Source organism: Kogia breviceps, chromosome X (genome assembly GCF_026419965.1).
Source record: "Kogia breviceps isolate mKogBre1 chromosome X, mKogBre1 haplotype 1, whole genome shotgun sequence".
Taxonomy (NCBI): domain Eukaryota; kingdom Metazoa; phylum Chordata; class Mammalia; order Artiodactyla; family Physeteridae; genus Kogia; species Kogia breviceps.
The window spans coordinates 95,461,646-95,478,463 of record NC_081330.1 but is presented as its reverse complement, the minus strand read 5'-3'; the positions used below and the strand labels follow the sequence as shown (position 1 = coordinate 95,478,463).

Genomic DNA, 16,818 nt, shown 5'->3' with positions numbered 1-16,818 from the left:
CCTTTATCTGAGTAAGTCATTTAGTAAATCTCGAAATTTCTACATTCTAGCTATTTTTCTAAAATACGCTAATCTTCATACTCTCCTTCACATTTTTCCAGATGTCTCCTACATTGGCATGAGTCAGTATCATTCAAGGAATATTCATTATCTTGATTAGTTCTTTTCATATTTCAGTGAACTTGACTTGAAAAGTTCACAGCCTAAACTCCTTAGGAACATTTTAGTGAAAGCTCAGTACATAACTTCTCTTTTGGTTTCCTTTCACTGTTCAAATGAACATAAACTTTTTTCCACATACCCCATATGCTTCAAATAAGCTTAGTTTCTCCTTCTTTAGATTAACTTTCAAATGTCTCTCAGGATTAAGCCCTGCTTGTTCATTTATATCAGCTGAAGAGTATAGATTTAAACTTTTGTTGCTAAAAATTTCAAGTAGACTTCACATTGGCAGCAGCTGCTAATGAGAAGCCTTTAGAATTTTTAATATTTTTAATAATGATCAAATTTGCATGCTAGATCACTTGACAGCAAGATGAAGTACTAAATGGAGGGCAGTAGATTTAGAGGCATATTAATTAGAAGGTAGTTGCTTCATTTCAGACAAAAGGAAAGACAAAGGATAGAAAAAATAGGCATTTTGATTGATTGGGTGGTAGAGGTGAGAGGGGAATCAGTATTGCTGGGGCTTTGTCTTGGGCCATGCAGTGGGATATTTGTGCTTATTGATGAAACTGGGAGTAAAGGAAGAAAAGAGGAAATGGGTTAGATATAGGACATGATGATTACCAGATTGGCTGGCTTTAGACACGTAGAACTTGAATTCCTTTTACGATATTTCAGTGGGAATCTCTTTAAAGTAATCAGATGGATATATGGTTCTATTGTTTAGAGAAGGAGTCTGAGATAACACATTTGTATCTCTCAGCTGGCTGTTAGGTAATCCCTGCTGAGGTGTTAGCTGTTGAGTTTTCTGAACCATTAGCCATTCTTAAAGTAGAGCAGTGCCCACACAAAGAAATGAATTAAGGAAGACAATAAATGTAAAGCTACTGATCTATCTCTTCCTTTAGTTCACTGAACTGTGACCGTTTTTTCCATGCTAATATATCTTATTATCCTTTAAAACATATTAAATTTGCCTGTAACACATTACTGCATGCCCCCTACCAAACTTACTTATACTTTTTCCTCCAACTTTTTCTTTTGAAACTTTTTTATTCTACAAAAAATAGCTGAGGGCTTCCCTGGTGGCGCAGTGGTTGAGAGTCCGCCTGCCGATGCAGGGGACACGGGTTCGTGCCCTGGTCCGGGAGGATCCCACGTGCCGCGGAGCGGCTGGGCCCGTGAGCCATGGCCACTGAGCCTGCGCGTCCGGAGCCTGTGCTTCGCAACGGGAGAGGCCACAACAGTGAGAGGCCCGCATATCACAAAAAAAAAAAAAAAAAAAAAAATAGCTGAAAGAATAGTACCATCAGTACCTAGATAACTTCATCTGGAGTCATCAGATAAGTTTTTGCCACATTTCCCTATCAGTCTCTATATTCACATACTTGCGCACATACTTTTTTGGCTGAGTTATATGAAAAAGTAATTTTCAGATGTTATGACATGTGACCCCAGATATTTCAACCTGTATCTCTTAAGAGTAAGGATATTTATTCTCACATAACCACAGTACCATTTACCATACATAAGAAATATGGAGTTCAATAGTAATCAGCTAATACATAGTCTACATTTAAATTTCCCAGCTACCCAGAATGTCTTTAGCTCTCCCCCTCCCACACCCATCCAAACTGAATCAATGTTCACATTGAATTCAGTATGTAGTCATTGTGTCTTTAGTCTCTTTCAAATCTATGAGAGTCTTTTCTCATGATTTTTATTTTGAAGAAAGCAGACCTTTGTGTTGTATAGAGTTCCATATTTTTGGTATGTTTTCTCATAATTTTATTTGGGTTATACATTTTTGAGAGTAACTGTTGATGGTGCTTACCTTTGGTAAACCCGTGTCCCACTCCAGTATAAACTCTGTTATAGATATTTTCATTAGTGAGTCCTGAGTGAATGAAGTTTTAAGTAGGCAGTTTAAAACAAAGTTGAGAGTGGGGAGATTATTGCTGCTTTTTATCCATCTTCATCATAATATACAGTTTTTACCCTTTGATTTTAATTTTAAACTAGTTGATTGAGAGCTAAGAGAAACCCTCATTCTTTACCAATTCATTGTTCCCATTTTCAGATATTTGAGATACATTGCTTGGCCTACATTTTCTCCCTATATAGTTAGTAGTGCAAAGGTTCTTTTTCACTTCACTTTCATAAGACTCATATATTCATTATGTTTTAGCACTGAAGTATTTCTTTTAATAGGATCCTTGAATCAAATGATAATGTAGCAAGTGAGTAGTGCAGAGTCTTGGTAATGATTAGACTTCCCTGTAGATAACAGGCTTTCAGAATAAATGGATTCTTTTTAGATGCAGTTAACTGGTTTAATCTCAGTGGTAGATAAAGCCAACTCCAACTAATATGGTATAAATTGTTGCAATCATGTTGGAGTATTAGCAAGTTAAGGTAATGATAGTATGTTTCTGATACATTGGAGACTCTAGTTTCTTCAACTACTTTGTTATTCCACTTAAATCACCGTAATAAGTAGTTCAGTATATTTTTAAATGTCAAAAATCAGAATGCCAAAGAGCCCATTTTCCTCTGACAAGTTCAATATTAGGAAGTCTTGGACTTCGGAGGAGCATATGAAATAGTACTAGAATGTTTGAGATTGACATACATACACTACTATGTATAAAATTGATAACTGAGGAGAACCTTCTGTATAGTACAGGGAACTCTACTCAGTGCTCTGTGGTGACCTAAATGGGCAGGAAATCCACAAAGGAAGGTATATATGTATACATATAGCCGACTCACTTTGCTGTACAGCAGAAACTAACATAACATTGTAAAGCAACTATACCCCAATAAAAAAAAAATAGTAGTAGTAGAGTTAATTTTCAGAATGCACATTCTCTTGTCTACCTCCCCATAATCTGCCATATGTTAATACATTCTAAAAATACTGATAAGGTGTAAGTCAGTAGTTGAAAATAAATTTTCCAAAATTTCAGCAGTACCAAGTCCATTGAAAACCACTCCCCACAAATTTAATTTCTTGTCATATCATTTTGTCATTGTTTTGACCATCTTACAAAGCACTGTTTTTATATTTCAGTTTTTAAATGTAATGTCTTATATATACAGTATTAATGTACTTTCCTTTTGCCCTTTGTGTTATGTGTTTGTTATTTGCCTTTCCTTTTTAATTTTACTCAGTCAGTCTTAGAGTGTGTGCTATTTAATATTCCAATGACGTATTACAGGCAGCACTGTGTAGTTGTTTGGAGTCCAGTCTGCCTTCAAGTCTTAGCTTCTCCATTTACTGGCTGGGGGATCGTGGTCAAATTAATAAACTTATTAGTCTTCATTTCCTTTTCTGAAAATGGGGATAATAATTCTTTCTAATAGCTTTTATGGGTATTTTGTGGGTCTTAGCATAGAGTAAGCACTCAGTAAATGGTAGCTGTTGTGATAATTATTATTAATATTAATTATAGAAGGGTCAGTCACCCGTTTTTTAAGTAAGTTAGTATTCATGGACCTAGTTCAGTGGTTCTCAACTGCAGGCAGTTTTGCCTCCCCCCACCCTCTTCCCCAAGGGACATATGGCAGCATTATGACTTCAGTGGGAGGGGTGCTACTGATAGTTTGTGGGTAGAAGTTAGGGACACTGCTAAACATCCTACAATGCACAGGACTGTCCCCACAACAAAGAATTATCCAGCCCAAGATAACAATAGTGCTGATGTTGAGAAATCCCGACCTGTTGGACTCTAGACTAACACCTTTTCAATAATCTGTTTTATATTCTTTTAGGTGTAACTATTACCCTTCCAGTTGGCATTCATTACATAATTTTTTCAAATTAAAAATAATTTAGTCATTAAATAATTATTTTAACACAATTTTAAAATTTCACATACCGAGATTAAATATTGATCACTAACTTCCAGGCACTAATCTAAGCATTATATATAACATATGTACTCCTCATAATAGTACTGTAAGTTAGATGTGCCTTCCTTATATTTGAGAAAACTGAGAGTTATGTGTGAAGCTGGGATATGAACCCAGGCAGTCTAGCTCCAGAATCGGTGCTCTTTCCTGCTCTTTGGCTTTCTCTCTGTGATTGATCTCTTATGGCTCTAATCATAAAAACATGGTGATTTGCTGAAAAATACTGTCAAAATTTTAGACATTGTTTCTAATGCAGTAAGAGGTTCTGACTGGTTCTTACTTGGCCTAATTATAAGAATCAACCAAGATTCTTATTAAAATAGATTTCTAGACTCTGTTCCTAATAAGTAAATTCAAAGCTCTGTGTGAAGAACCCTGGGAATCTCTATCACAGTGAATGGCCTAGATGAATCCTGTGGTCCAAACAAGTTAGGGACACCCTAGTCTAGGTTCAGTCTCTTTTAGAACTAAAAATATTTTTGTTTCCCCTTTTCTTTCACACCTATTATAGATTATTACCCTATCTATATAATATATACTTTATCACAAGCACCGAGGTTTTGAGTATAAGTTAAAGCAGACTGTTAAATATTAACTCCCTTTTCCCTTTGATTCCCATGTTTAAATGGATATATGAGGTGTTCTACAACTCTGTAGTCATAGGCTGTTGGCCTAATAATTGAATAAGAGGGTATAGCCACGAAGACCAGTCCATAGTTAGCATAGATTTTAGTGCTTTTGTCCTTGGGAGTCTTCTAATACACCATTGGGTTAAATATGCAATGCCTTGTGATAACATTGAGCAAACAAGATCTAAAAATTCTAAAACTCTGCATTCTCGTGGTTAACATATATTTGCTTTCATGCGTGTTTTTTCTATCTGAGAGTTTAAAATTCTTAAGATACTCATTTTATCATTGACTGAGACCTTGATTTTCAGCCATGTGGTTGGTTTAAATGAAACTGTTATATGTCTTATTGACATTTAGACACTCACTGTTGTCCTAGGGGAATCCACCTTTGGAGTGACAGGTGGGAAGTTTTGAGGGCTCACATGTTGGCTCACTTTGCCTACATGGCTCCGTCAGTAAGAGAGACTGGGCAAGGCAAGGCACTTCTTGGTATACTTTTAAAATTTGTACATCATCTGCTTCTTAGTGGCAGAGATTGTTACCATAAAGACTTTAAAAGTGCCATAGCAAGTTAACCCATGCTTCTTCTTGTCTCCACACCAATATACGTTGGAAACGTAGTCAGGTTACCCCCAAAATGTCATGCTAGTTCCCAGTGTTTTCTTAACTTCAATGTAATATATTGAGTTGGCCAGAAAGTTCGTTCGGTTTTCATGTTACGGAAGAACTCGAATAAACTTTTTGGCCAACCCAGTAATATCACTTTGGCTTCATTCCGTTGTTCTTTTACCTCAGAAACATCATCCCAAGATTAAAATCATAAGAACAGTTGTTTATTCCCTAAATAATCCGGGCACTACCTTTGCTCATGGAATTCCTTTTGCCTAGAAGGTGCCTTCCTCCCACTTCTCCTTGCTGTGACATCTAAATTGACAACTTTATGAAAACTGTGAGTTCTGCCTCCCTCTCCTTTTAGCATCCATGGCATACTAAGTCTGTCTTTTTGCCTAATGTGTTGATTTATAAATATACTATGTATGGTCATTTGTCCTCATTTTATTGTCTTCAGTTTTTTAATTGTAATATTTCAAATATATTTTCATTTCTATCCCCTATGGCAAGCCGTTTTCTAAAATTCCATCCCATTTTAGTTTTCATCTTTGCCAGATGGGTTTATGGTTGTATTATATTCTTCTGTGTAACCTCAAATATACCCAGCCCTCAGTCAGCCTCTTCCTTGTGATTTTCTTCCAAGCCAGATCTGCCTTTTAATAACCCCTGCCTTTATGTGTAGTCTTTTATCCAAACAACTAAAAACAATACTTGAGTCCTGAAACCAGATTGATCCTGACTGATCCTGAAAAGTCAAAGGGAAGTTTGATTCCCAGCTTCTCTAGCTCCTGAAATCATTTCTGACCCTGTTCCTAAAATGTATTTAAAACAGCATCTTCTGTCTTCTACAGTTTTACACAATTTGCTAGTGATTTATTATTTTTTTTAACAAATTGAATTATTTTTTAAATAGAAGTGTGGTTGTTTACAAGGTTGTATTAATTTCTGCTGTACAGCAAAGTGGTTTAGTTTTATATATATGTGTGTGTATATATATATTTGGCCGCACTGCATGGCATGTGGGATCTTAGTTCCCCAATCAGGGATCGAAGCTGTGCCCCCTGCAGCGGAAGTGCGGAGTCAACCTCTGGACCGCCAGGGAAGTCCTAGTTATACATATATATACATTCTTTCTTATAGTCTTTTTCACTGTGGTTTATCTCAAGGTATTTAAAATAGTTCCCTGTGCTATACAATAAGACCTTGTTGTTTATCCATTCTATATGTATTAGTTTGCATCTGCTAACCCCAGACTACAGAAGAGCCTCTGTCTGCTACCCTTTGAAAATGGGAAGGAACAAAAAATTTTAGTGTTACAGAAAAATCATAAGAGCAGGGGGAAAACCGCGACTTGGTTATTCGTTGTCAGATCAGATTAATAGAGCTGTCGGTTTTCTTAGATTCCAGTATCTCACAAAATAAAAATTCTGGAGCTGTGATTTCAGAGCAAAATACTGTTGGCTTAGTATTTATTCTTAGCAACCCTAACTCTAACCCTTTATTGTTTGCAGAAAAGTAGTATATTGCCTTTTTCTAGATGAAACTACCAAACTAGCCATAAATTATAAACTACAATCTAACTGCCAAAGCAGTTAGTAGCATTGGAAGTGAAAGTTCATTTGCTGACTAAAGAGTGGAATAATACTCCACAGAACCAAGGCTCTGTGTTTGTGGGGGGAGAACTGTGCTGACTGAGCCCCAAGAATCTCATCTTCAAAAGAGAAAGGGGAAAGTGGGTAAGAAGATGTGAAAAGAGACCAGAAAGAAGATAGTACAGCGTAAGATAGTGAGGGGAAACTTGATATTTTCTGCTTTTACAAACCCCTAGCCCAACCACTTAAAAATAGCTTTATAATATCAGCTTCTCTGGGCCCTCGTTTTCTTATTTGTGGGGTGGAGATAATAGTGCCTCCTGCACAGTGTTGTTAAGAGTCCTAAATGGCATATAATATGTGTGAAGTACCTAATACCATGCTTCTTGTCTGGTTCTTATTTTTATTTATTTTATTTTTATAGTATTGTTTTATCATTTTTGTTTGTTTTCCCACATGGGAGCATAGTGGAGTCTATAAATCTTCCTATACTTATATATAAATAAGTATAAGAAAGTACTTACAAGTACTTATTTAGAAGTACTTAATTATATACTTACTTATTTTTAAGTATAAATAAGTATATAAATCTTTGTATACTGCAGTTTTAGACAGTATTTTCCTGTGAAAAAGACCTTATTTTGAAGCCCTGCTTGGAAAACTTGTTCAGTTTGATCAGTGCCTTCAGAGATGAAGTATATAGGACACAGGGAGGGGAAAAGGGAGGAACAGGTACTGTTCAAGAGCTAGCAGCAAAATCTGAATTATATGCTCTCCGTTTTTGCCATGATCTAAATTTTTACTTGCTCCTCCCCTGGCATGCGCGCGCGCGCGCGCACACACACACACACACACACACACACACACACACACACACACACACACACACACACACACACACACACACACAGAGCTGTCCTAGCTTTGACTTGTAACCATAGTCTAAAGCATTGTTTTGTTTCTAAATAAGTTAAACACAAGAATTGCTGGAGCCAAACTGAGAGAGAAATCCTTTGAAAATGATACTTAAGGGGTTTGCCTTACAACTATAAAGTTGATATTGTTTTATGTTTGTTAAATAAGTTATCAAATTTTACATATATCCTTAATCTTTTTTACGCTGGCTTTTAACTTATGTGGGTTCTGATAAGTTACAGTACTTTAGCTAGTAACTTGGTAAAATAGCAAGAAAGTATAAATTAAGAGAAATTAAATATGCTATTATTTATCATACTTTAAATATTAGTAGTTTCATCATCAAATGTTTATTGAGCATCTACTATATGCCTGGCACTGTCCTAAGCAGTGAGTAGACAGTATGCATAAAACAGACTATACCTTTACTTTCAAATAGCAATTAATTGCTAAACCCATTTCCTCTTCTTTAGGGTATCTTCATTGTCTCCAAATTTTAGAGCCAAAAAGTACCATACAGATCATCTAGTCCAACTTCTCTATTCAAATGAAGAACCTGAGCCACTAGGATTCACAGGAGAGTAAGAGAACTTAGCAAATAATTCCAAGTAGTGACAGCAAACTATAGGAAAATCACAAATTGTGAGAATTCACTATATCATTAGCATCATAAGTATGAGTTTAGAAAAGGTATAACTTATAAGAAAAGTTCAATTATGTTAACATGAGTGAAATACTTCACTGTATTATCTTCAAGTTAAAATCAAGGAATGAAGTGTTTTTTTTCTTCTTCAGCACTACAGTGAAACCATTTTTTGTATGGGGTAGTGACTAAATCCATAAATACTTTTTTGCTCATATACTCAAAAGTTTCAAAAGCAACCATATAAGTGATGCTGTTTATGAGTGTCTAGGTAGTGTTGATAGAAATAGTGTGCTTTCCTGCCTTACTTAGAATCATAGAGTTCGCATCTGGAATTCAGACCCCTTATTTCAAGGATGAGACATTGACTCCCAAAGAGGTTAACTGACTTGCCCAAATAAGAGCCAAAATTAGCAACTTACATTTAAACAAGGTGCGTCAGGTTATTATATTTTGATATTCAGATATCAGTTATTCTCAACTTTAAATGATCTAATATTGTCATTGTCAGACCTGCTGGGCATTGGCCTTATTTTTAAAATCTGAGAATATCTGAGAAATTGATGAAAGAAAAATGTGGTTACAGATATTAGAACAGAACCTCTTGGCATTACTTCTGTTGATACATCTTTCATGCTAAAAATTTTCAATGTTCAGTTGCTGGTCACAAATAATTTTCCCCCCACAATATAGGTATTGTCTTCTGAGAACTCTGAAGCAGTGTCAGACATTGAGGGAAGCTCTCATTGCTGCAGGAAAAGAGATTATCTGGCATGGGCGGACAAAAGAAGAGCCAGCTCATTACTGTAGCATTTGTGAGGTAAGTAACTGTTCTTATACACAGATATTTTATAAACCTCTTACCTCTCCAGTTTTGGCTTCTCTTTAGTTTTTTGTTTTGTTTTAATTTATTTATTTTTGGCTGTGTTGGGGTCTTCGTTGCTGTGTGTGGGCTTTCTCTAGTTGTGGTGAGCGGGAGATACTCTTCATTCCGGTTCGCAGGCTTCTCATTGTGGTGGCTGCGGAGCACAGGCTCTAGGTGTGCAGGCTTCACTAGTTGTGGCTCACGGGCTCTTTAGTGCAGGCTCAGTAGTTGTGGCTCACGGACTTAGTTGCTCTGCAGCATGTGAGATCTTCCCAGACAAGGGCTCAAACCCGTGTCCCCTGCACTGGCAGGTGGATTCTTAACCATTGTGCCACCAGGGAAGCCCTCTTTAGTTATTTTTTAAGATGTACTTTTATGTAATGCATTTTACTGAAATTGACATTGTGTTCAGTCTTGTTATTTAACTGCTATATTAAAATTTAATCTGGTGATACGCCATTTCACTAACTGTGAATTAATGCTAAAAAGTATCTACTAGTGTCATTTATCTGGTAGGTTACAGTTGGCCCTCTCTCTCTATCCACGGGTTCCTATCTGTGGATTCAACCAACTGCAGATCGAAAATATTCAGGGGGTGGGGTGGGGAGTATTCCAGAAAGTTCCAAAAAGCAAAACTTAAATTTGCCATGCACCAGCAACTATTTACATTGTCTTAGGTATTAATAGGTAATCTAGATATGATTTAAACTGTAGGGGAGGATATGCATAGGTTATATGCAGTTGCTACACCATTTTTTGTAAGGGACTGGAGCATCCTCGGATTTTGGTATCCATGGAGGGTCCTGGAACCAATCCCCCATGGATACTGACACAGATGATAAGCGTCAAGTTTAGTCTTGAGATTTTAAACTGGGAATAGTCCAGATATAGACAGATGCCAGTAAACTGGATATAGTTCAGTATAGCTCCAGGCAGATCATTGTTCAGTCCTCTCTGGTACAATTCACAGTACATTGGTCAATCTTCTCCTGTGGCCAAGGCTTGCAAGAGATGCAGAAACAAAGATATGGTACCTGCTCTGAAGGAGCTTACATCCTACTTGGGGAAGACAAATTACAAATAGTTGTAATGTTATATGAGACTGTGGTGAATGCAAAGTTGGTCTTGGTCTTACTGTTCGGATAACACTAAGGGAGAAAATGACCTAATTTTTTCCTTCTAGTATTGGCCTAAGAGTTCACCAAAGTATTAACATTTGAGTCCATCCTTGAAGGATGAGTATGACTTTAGCAGGCTAAAAAATGATGACAGTTGGAAGTAGAATGAACGTTGTTATGAGCTATAGGAACAACATGGGAAATGGAATGTCTTCTTCAGAAAACAGTAAATAGTCCAATGTGGCTGGAACACAGACTATGTAAATTCTACATATAAGCCTACTTGGTAGGAAGTTTGCAGAGCATCTTGAATGATTTTAAGGAATTTGATATTTATTCGGAGATCATAGAGCCATCAAAAGTTTTTGGGCAGGCACCCAAGTTGGGTATTTCAGAGAGAAAAGTGATTGGAGAGGATGGAGATAAGAAGCTCTTGCAGTGGTGTTAAGAGTTGTTATCCTAAGGCTTAGACTAGAACCTGGCAGTGGGAATATTAAAGAAGAAGAGGAGTACAAAAATATTTCAAAGATAAAATTCACCAGACAACTCATTAAATGGCAGAAGTGAGGGACAGGTTGAAGGATGTTCACAAATGTTCTAGCTCAGATTATGAGGTTCATGTTGTTGCTCATTGATAGTAATGGCAAACATGGGTAACTCTGGGATTTTAATTAACATAATTTCAAAGAAGACATGAAGTCATGAGACTTTTCTTTCATTGAATACATTCAAGGATATGCCAAAGCCAGGGATATTAATGATCCACTCCAGACCTTGAAATTCTATAATTCTGATGTTGACTTTTATTTGAGATGATTCAGTCTATCAGCTATTTTAATGCTGTATAACCTGGCTAAAGTATGCCGTTGGGAGACCAGATAGATTCTAGTTGTGTGTTATACCTCAGAAAAACGAATGTATAAGCTTTCCAGTATTTGAGAATGACTTTTATTCTGTACTGTTATTCCTTATCCTGCTTGAACCTTAGCAACTCATCAGTCTCTCTAACACAGAGGTATTATTTCTAAAATCATGCTATACTCATGAATATACTTTTTTTTTTTTTCCTCGGTACGCGGGCCTCTCGCTGTTGTGGCCTCTCCCGTTGCGGAGCACAGGCTCCGGACGCGCAGGCTCAGCGGCCATGGCTCACGGGCCCAGCCGCTCCGCGGCATGTGGGATCTTCCCAGACTGGGGCACGAACCCGTGTCCCCTGCATCGGCAGGCGGACTCTCAACCACTGTGTCACCAGGGAAGCCCATGAATATACTTTTTTTTTTTTTTTTTTAACATCTTTATTTGAGTATAACTGTTTTACAATAGTGTGTTAGTTTCTCTTTTACAACAAAGTGAATCAGTTATACATATACATATGTTCCCATAACTCTTCCCTCTTTTGTCACCCTCCCTCCCACCCTCCCTATCCCACCCCTCTAGGTGGTCACTAAGTACAGAGGTGAACTCCCTGTGCTATGCTGTAGCTTCCCACTAGCTATCTAATTTACATTTGGTAGTGTGTATATGTCCCTGCCACTCTCTCACATCGTGAATATACTTTCTGATTGTACTCATACTCCTTAACATGAGGCTTATAGCTGAACACTCACTTACTGTCACTTACCTGTCAGTTTCCTCATCTGTAAAATAATCAGATTATATTCATTCAACAAGTTTGTTTTGGGCTTCCCTGGTGGCGCAGTGGTTGAGAATCCGCCTGCCGACGCAGGAGACACGGGTTCGTGCCCTGGTCCGGGAAGATCCCACATGCCGCGGAGCGAATAGGCCCGTGAGCCATGGCCGCTGAGCCTGCGCGTCCGGAGCCTGAGCTCCGCAACGGGAGAGGCCACAACAGTGAGAGGCCCGCATACCGCAAAAAAAAAAAAAAAAAAAGTTTGTTTTGAGGTTTGGCTAAGCAGTAAACACTGTGAAATGATATGCTCTGGAGTTACAAAGATGAGTAAAACATAGTCTTCATCTTTGAGGAGCTCAGTCTATTGGGGACGACAAATATCCATATGCAGTGCCCTGTGATGAGTACTATTATTGAGAAGTAAAAGGAAAATAATGATCACTTTCATCGGATTGTATACTAATGTTTTGAATTTAAAACAAATAAATAGGCTGACCTTTATCAAACTTTTGAATTAGGCTTTTGCCAGTGGTTGTAATGAGTATGTCATCCCCAAGGTCACTCCCCTAAATAGACATTACCACCCATGTCTTTGGGTCTGGTGCAAAATAAACCTGGTCTATTAAAGATTCTTAAACACTCTTAACTCTTAGTACCCACTCTTAACCAGTGATCACTGTCCACAACTCCATGTGAAGTAGAACTCTATGATTATACTAAAGTAGTACAATAAATAAATACTACTGTCTCTATTGAATGCTTTTTCTCTTGTATAAATAGGTGGAGGTTTTTGATCTGCTTTTTGTCACTAATGAGAGCAATTCTCGAAAGACCTACATAGTGCATTGCCAAGATTGTGCACGAAAAACAAGTGGAAACCTGGAAAATTTTGTGGTGCTAGAACAGTACAAAATGGAGGACCTGATGCAAGTCTATGACCAATTTACATTAGTAAGTGAAATCAACATGTGAGTACATAGTTAGCTGGATAGGGAAGCAGCAGTGTTTGTTCTGCCACCTGATAAGGAGGAGGTAATGAAATATTTTAAATTTCCTTTGGCTCGTCAGATATTGCATGAGGAAATATATCACTCCCTCTCCTCCACTTCCAGGTATTTATTCCTATGAAATTGGCATATTTTATTTTCACTTTTCTTCCTGGGTGAGACCAGCCCTAAATAATGTCACAGTAATTACATTTTTAAATCTTTGTGTGCTTTTAGAACACTGTCACATCCTTTATGTCATTTGATCTCAGTTGATAAACTGTTTGTGTATATAGGTTATTAGTGTCCACAGTATGAATCAGTATGTATGCTTTTAAATATACTTCTGCTTTTAGAGCTAATTGTATTTATTTAAAATCTTGTCCTTGCCAGAAGTATTAACTTTATGGGAATATTTGATGGAGCTTAACTTCCTGCTATGTTATATAACCTTATAAAATTCAAGCATCTTTATAAATTGCACACAGTTTTTAATTTTAAACAGCAGATGCTTAGGGGGAAGCATTTTACTCTAGCACATCAGTAGTTTTATGAATAGAAGAGAATTGTTGAATTCCCTCAGTACTTTTTCTCTTACATATGTGATCAGAAACTGAACTTTTGAAATTTAGCTCCTGATATTTTCACTTGAATGGTCTTTAGGATTGCTTGAAGAAGAAAATTATCTGGAATACGTTAAACAAAATTTATTATCTAGTTGAGTTAGCTTCTGAAGCAAGTCACTAATGAAATCATAATTGATTTGTTATATTATTTTTCACAAGCCTTCTTTATATTTTTAAGCAATCTCAAAAAATGGTCAACCTAATAACATTTTAAGAGTTTTTGACTAATTGGTGATGAAGTAATGAAAAATGTGGATGTGCTGAGTTGGGTAATGGTCTCAGACTCTTAGGAAAGTTGGCCAGGTGGGAGACAGTAAGGGAGGTTGTGCTTGACAGAGTGTGACAGGCCTTTGAACTTTCTTGAGAATTGTTATTTCCTTTACTTTCATACGCAGGCTGTGTTTGTAACCTGCAGCTAGGGAACACTATTAACAATTTGTATACCAAAGTAACATACTTTACTTTTATTTTCAGGCTCCTCCATTACCATCCTCCTCATCTTGATATTGTTCCATGGACATTAAATGAGAACTTTTCTGCTATTCAGGAACTAACCCAGTTCTGCACCACTGGTTCTTGTAGCTATCTCGTAAGGCTGCTGGCTGAAAACTGTGTCTATGCAACCTTCCAAGTGCGGAGTGTCAACCAACTGGACAGGGGAGAGCATTGCTCCTACTCCAGGACTCTCACAAAGCTAATCAGCTGTACTTCAGAAAAAAAATAATAATTTCCATGTTTTGTATATATCTGACAAAACTGGCAACATCATACAGACTACTGACTTGAAGACAACCTCTTTTATATTTCTCTATTTCTGGGCTGATGAATTGGTTTTCATCTATCTTTTCCCCCTTCAGAATTTTCCTTGGAAAAAAATACTAGCCTAGCTGGTCATTTCTTTGTAAGGTAGTTAGCAATTTTAAGTCTTTCTTTGGTCAACTTTTTTTTAATGTGAAAAGTTAGGTAAGGAACTTTTTTACTGCTTTTATGTTTTTCTGTCTTGTTTTGAAACCATGACGGTTATTACACTTTTGGTTCCTAAATAAAATGTTTAAAAAATTAACAGCCAAGTCACAAAGATAATGGATTGCACATAGACTAAGGAATAAACTTCAGATTTGTGATTTTTGTTTCTAATCTTGATGTAAATTTACACTATTTATAAATACATATTTATTGCTTGAAAATATTTGTGAATGGAATGCTGTTATTTTTTCCAGATTTACCTGCCATTGAAATTTTAAGGAGTTCTGTAATTTCAAACACTACTCCTATTACATTTTCTATGTGTAAATAAAACTGCTTAGCATTGTACAGAAACTTTTATTAAAATTGTTTAATGTTTAAAGAGGTTTCTATTGTTTGAGTTTTAAAAAGACTTTATGTACAGTGCCCAGTTTTTGTTCATTTTTCAAATCTGATTATATATATTTTATATATACTTGTGTATGTATATATAATATATATAGAAATCTGGATATATATGTATAAAGATTTAGAGCTTAAATTTTTCTCGTTTTAAGTTTCACATCTATGGTAGATTTTTGAGGTGTCTACTGTAAAGTATTGCTTACAAAAGTATGATTATTTTTAAAGAAATATATATGGTATGTATCTTCAAGACCTAAAATGTCAGACTGGTTTATTGTTAAGTTGCAATTACTGCAATGACAGACCAATAAACAGTTGCTGCCAAAATGTAGTATAATAGTAGAAAACAAATAGTGATTGAACTTAAGATTTCAAAGGGAATGTTCTATGGGCTTGACAAATCCTGTACATCACTTAGTAGTGTTTTATATGGAAAAAAGATTCAGATGAAGGGCTCTATTTTAGAATGCAAATAAATTAAGAGACTTATTTTTTAATGTTAGGCAGTTTTGACATTTCATGCTTTCCTGCTTGCATGACATGATTTAGGCAGGGGAGGGAGTCTTCCAATTCCACATCACTAGTAAAATATAGTAAGCTATATTAGCATTAGCACGTCACTTCTAATTGCCAATAGTATTTCATTTTATAATAATGGTACCTTGTATTTGGCACATATTCTCATTTTACCATGCTGTTCTAAGGTTTTCCCAGGAATATTCAATGAAGACGCATAGAGAATGCTGTAAAGGAAGTTATATATAACTAAAGAGAATTTATAATCCTAACTGGTGAAATGCTGTGCTGACTGCATTAACAAGTGTTCTTTTTCAGATAGTTGTGTAGTATGTTGTCCTCCTAGAAACAGTTTGAAGGCTTTAAAGCACAGAGATATTTTATCCAATTAGTTAATAATTTGGTAAGTAATTGGATTTGAATATCTACTAGCAGCAATCATCTCTTAAAATTTCAGAAGGAAATAATTACAAATTTAGTTAAGAAGCAAGAGTGCTTGTCTAAGTGCTGCTCAAGATGTTTAACCACTGATTTTTTAAAAAGAACTCAAGACAAATCATTTTTGCAAATAAAAATTGCAAGTCAAAGAAATTAACATTGTAAATCAACTATACTTTAATTTAAAAAAAAAAGTACGTCAACTATCCAGAAGCAAAGATTATAAGAATGCTAAAGTTACGCCTAAATGTTCCTTAACCATTCCTAGTTTATCTTACTAACACAGCGTCTCATTTTTTTCTATGGTTTTATTAAGATAGTTTATTGCCAAGATTAACATAAGTTGTCTGACATTTAAGAGTAATTTAGTGGTGTTTAACTAATACAATATTTGAAAGTTAAATGTCAAGAGTACTATTTGCTCACTTAGTGTTTGAATGGGTAGAGGATAGGAGACAAGTCAAACCTATCATTAGTCTGAGGTATAACTAGATGAGCAGAGTCTTATGTAAACTGCTTTCTTTTCTTCAATTTAACTGCTTTTATAACTTAAATTTTTCAGGTTGCAGAAGAAATAGCATGCTCTTTTTCTCTCTTTTCTTTTTACTGCTTATATACATAAATCCAGCTAAGCACACACTGTCTGGGTGCCTTAATAATGAAATGAGTTTTCATCATTTGCTCACACACACATTGTTTAGAGAAAGAAACTAATTATACGACATATTAAAAAAAGATGTTGATCCAGAAAGTGAGAGCTAAATCATACTCTTTTCTCGTTGTCACCAGCTAAA

The 16,818-nt window shown here is 36.1% G+C and overlaps 1 protein-coding gene across 13 annotated transcripts in view; it reads left to right on the top strand.

Annotated features, from left to right (window-relative positions):
• The window catches only part of KDM6A (lysine demethylase 6A), a 209,884-nt gene extending 194,566 nt beyond the window's left edge, over positions 1–15,318 (top strand). For 9 of the 13 annotated variants that reach the window (XM_059050562.2, XM_067023730.1, XM_067023726.1 and 6 more), the window contains 3 exons: positions 9,168–9,294; positions 12,868–13,038; positions 14,174–15,044. In XM_059050562.2, coding sequence (XP_058906545.1) covers positions 9,168–9,294; positions 12,868–13,038; positions 14,174–14,203 — 328 coding nt within the window. In that variant the 3' untranslated portion in view covers positions 14,204–15,044. Of the gene's footprint in view, positions 1–8,304; positions 8,413–9,167; positions 9,295–12,867; positions 13,039–14,173 lie in introns of all 13 variants that reach the window. The other 4 variants (XM_059050560.2, XM_059050559.2, XM_059050557.2 and 1 more) reach the window with 2 other exon arrangements.
• Positions 15,319–16,818: the final 1,500 nt, after the last annotated feature.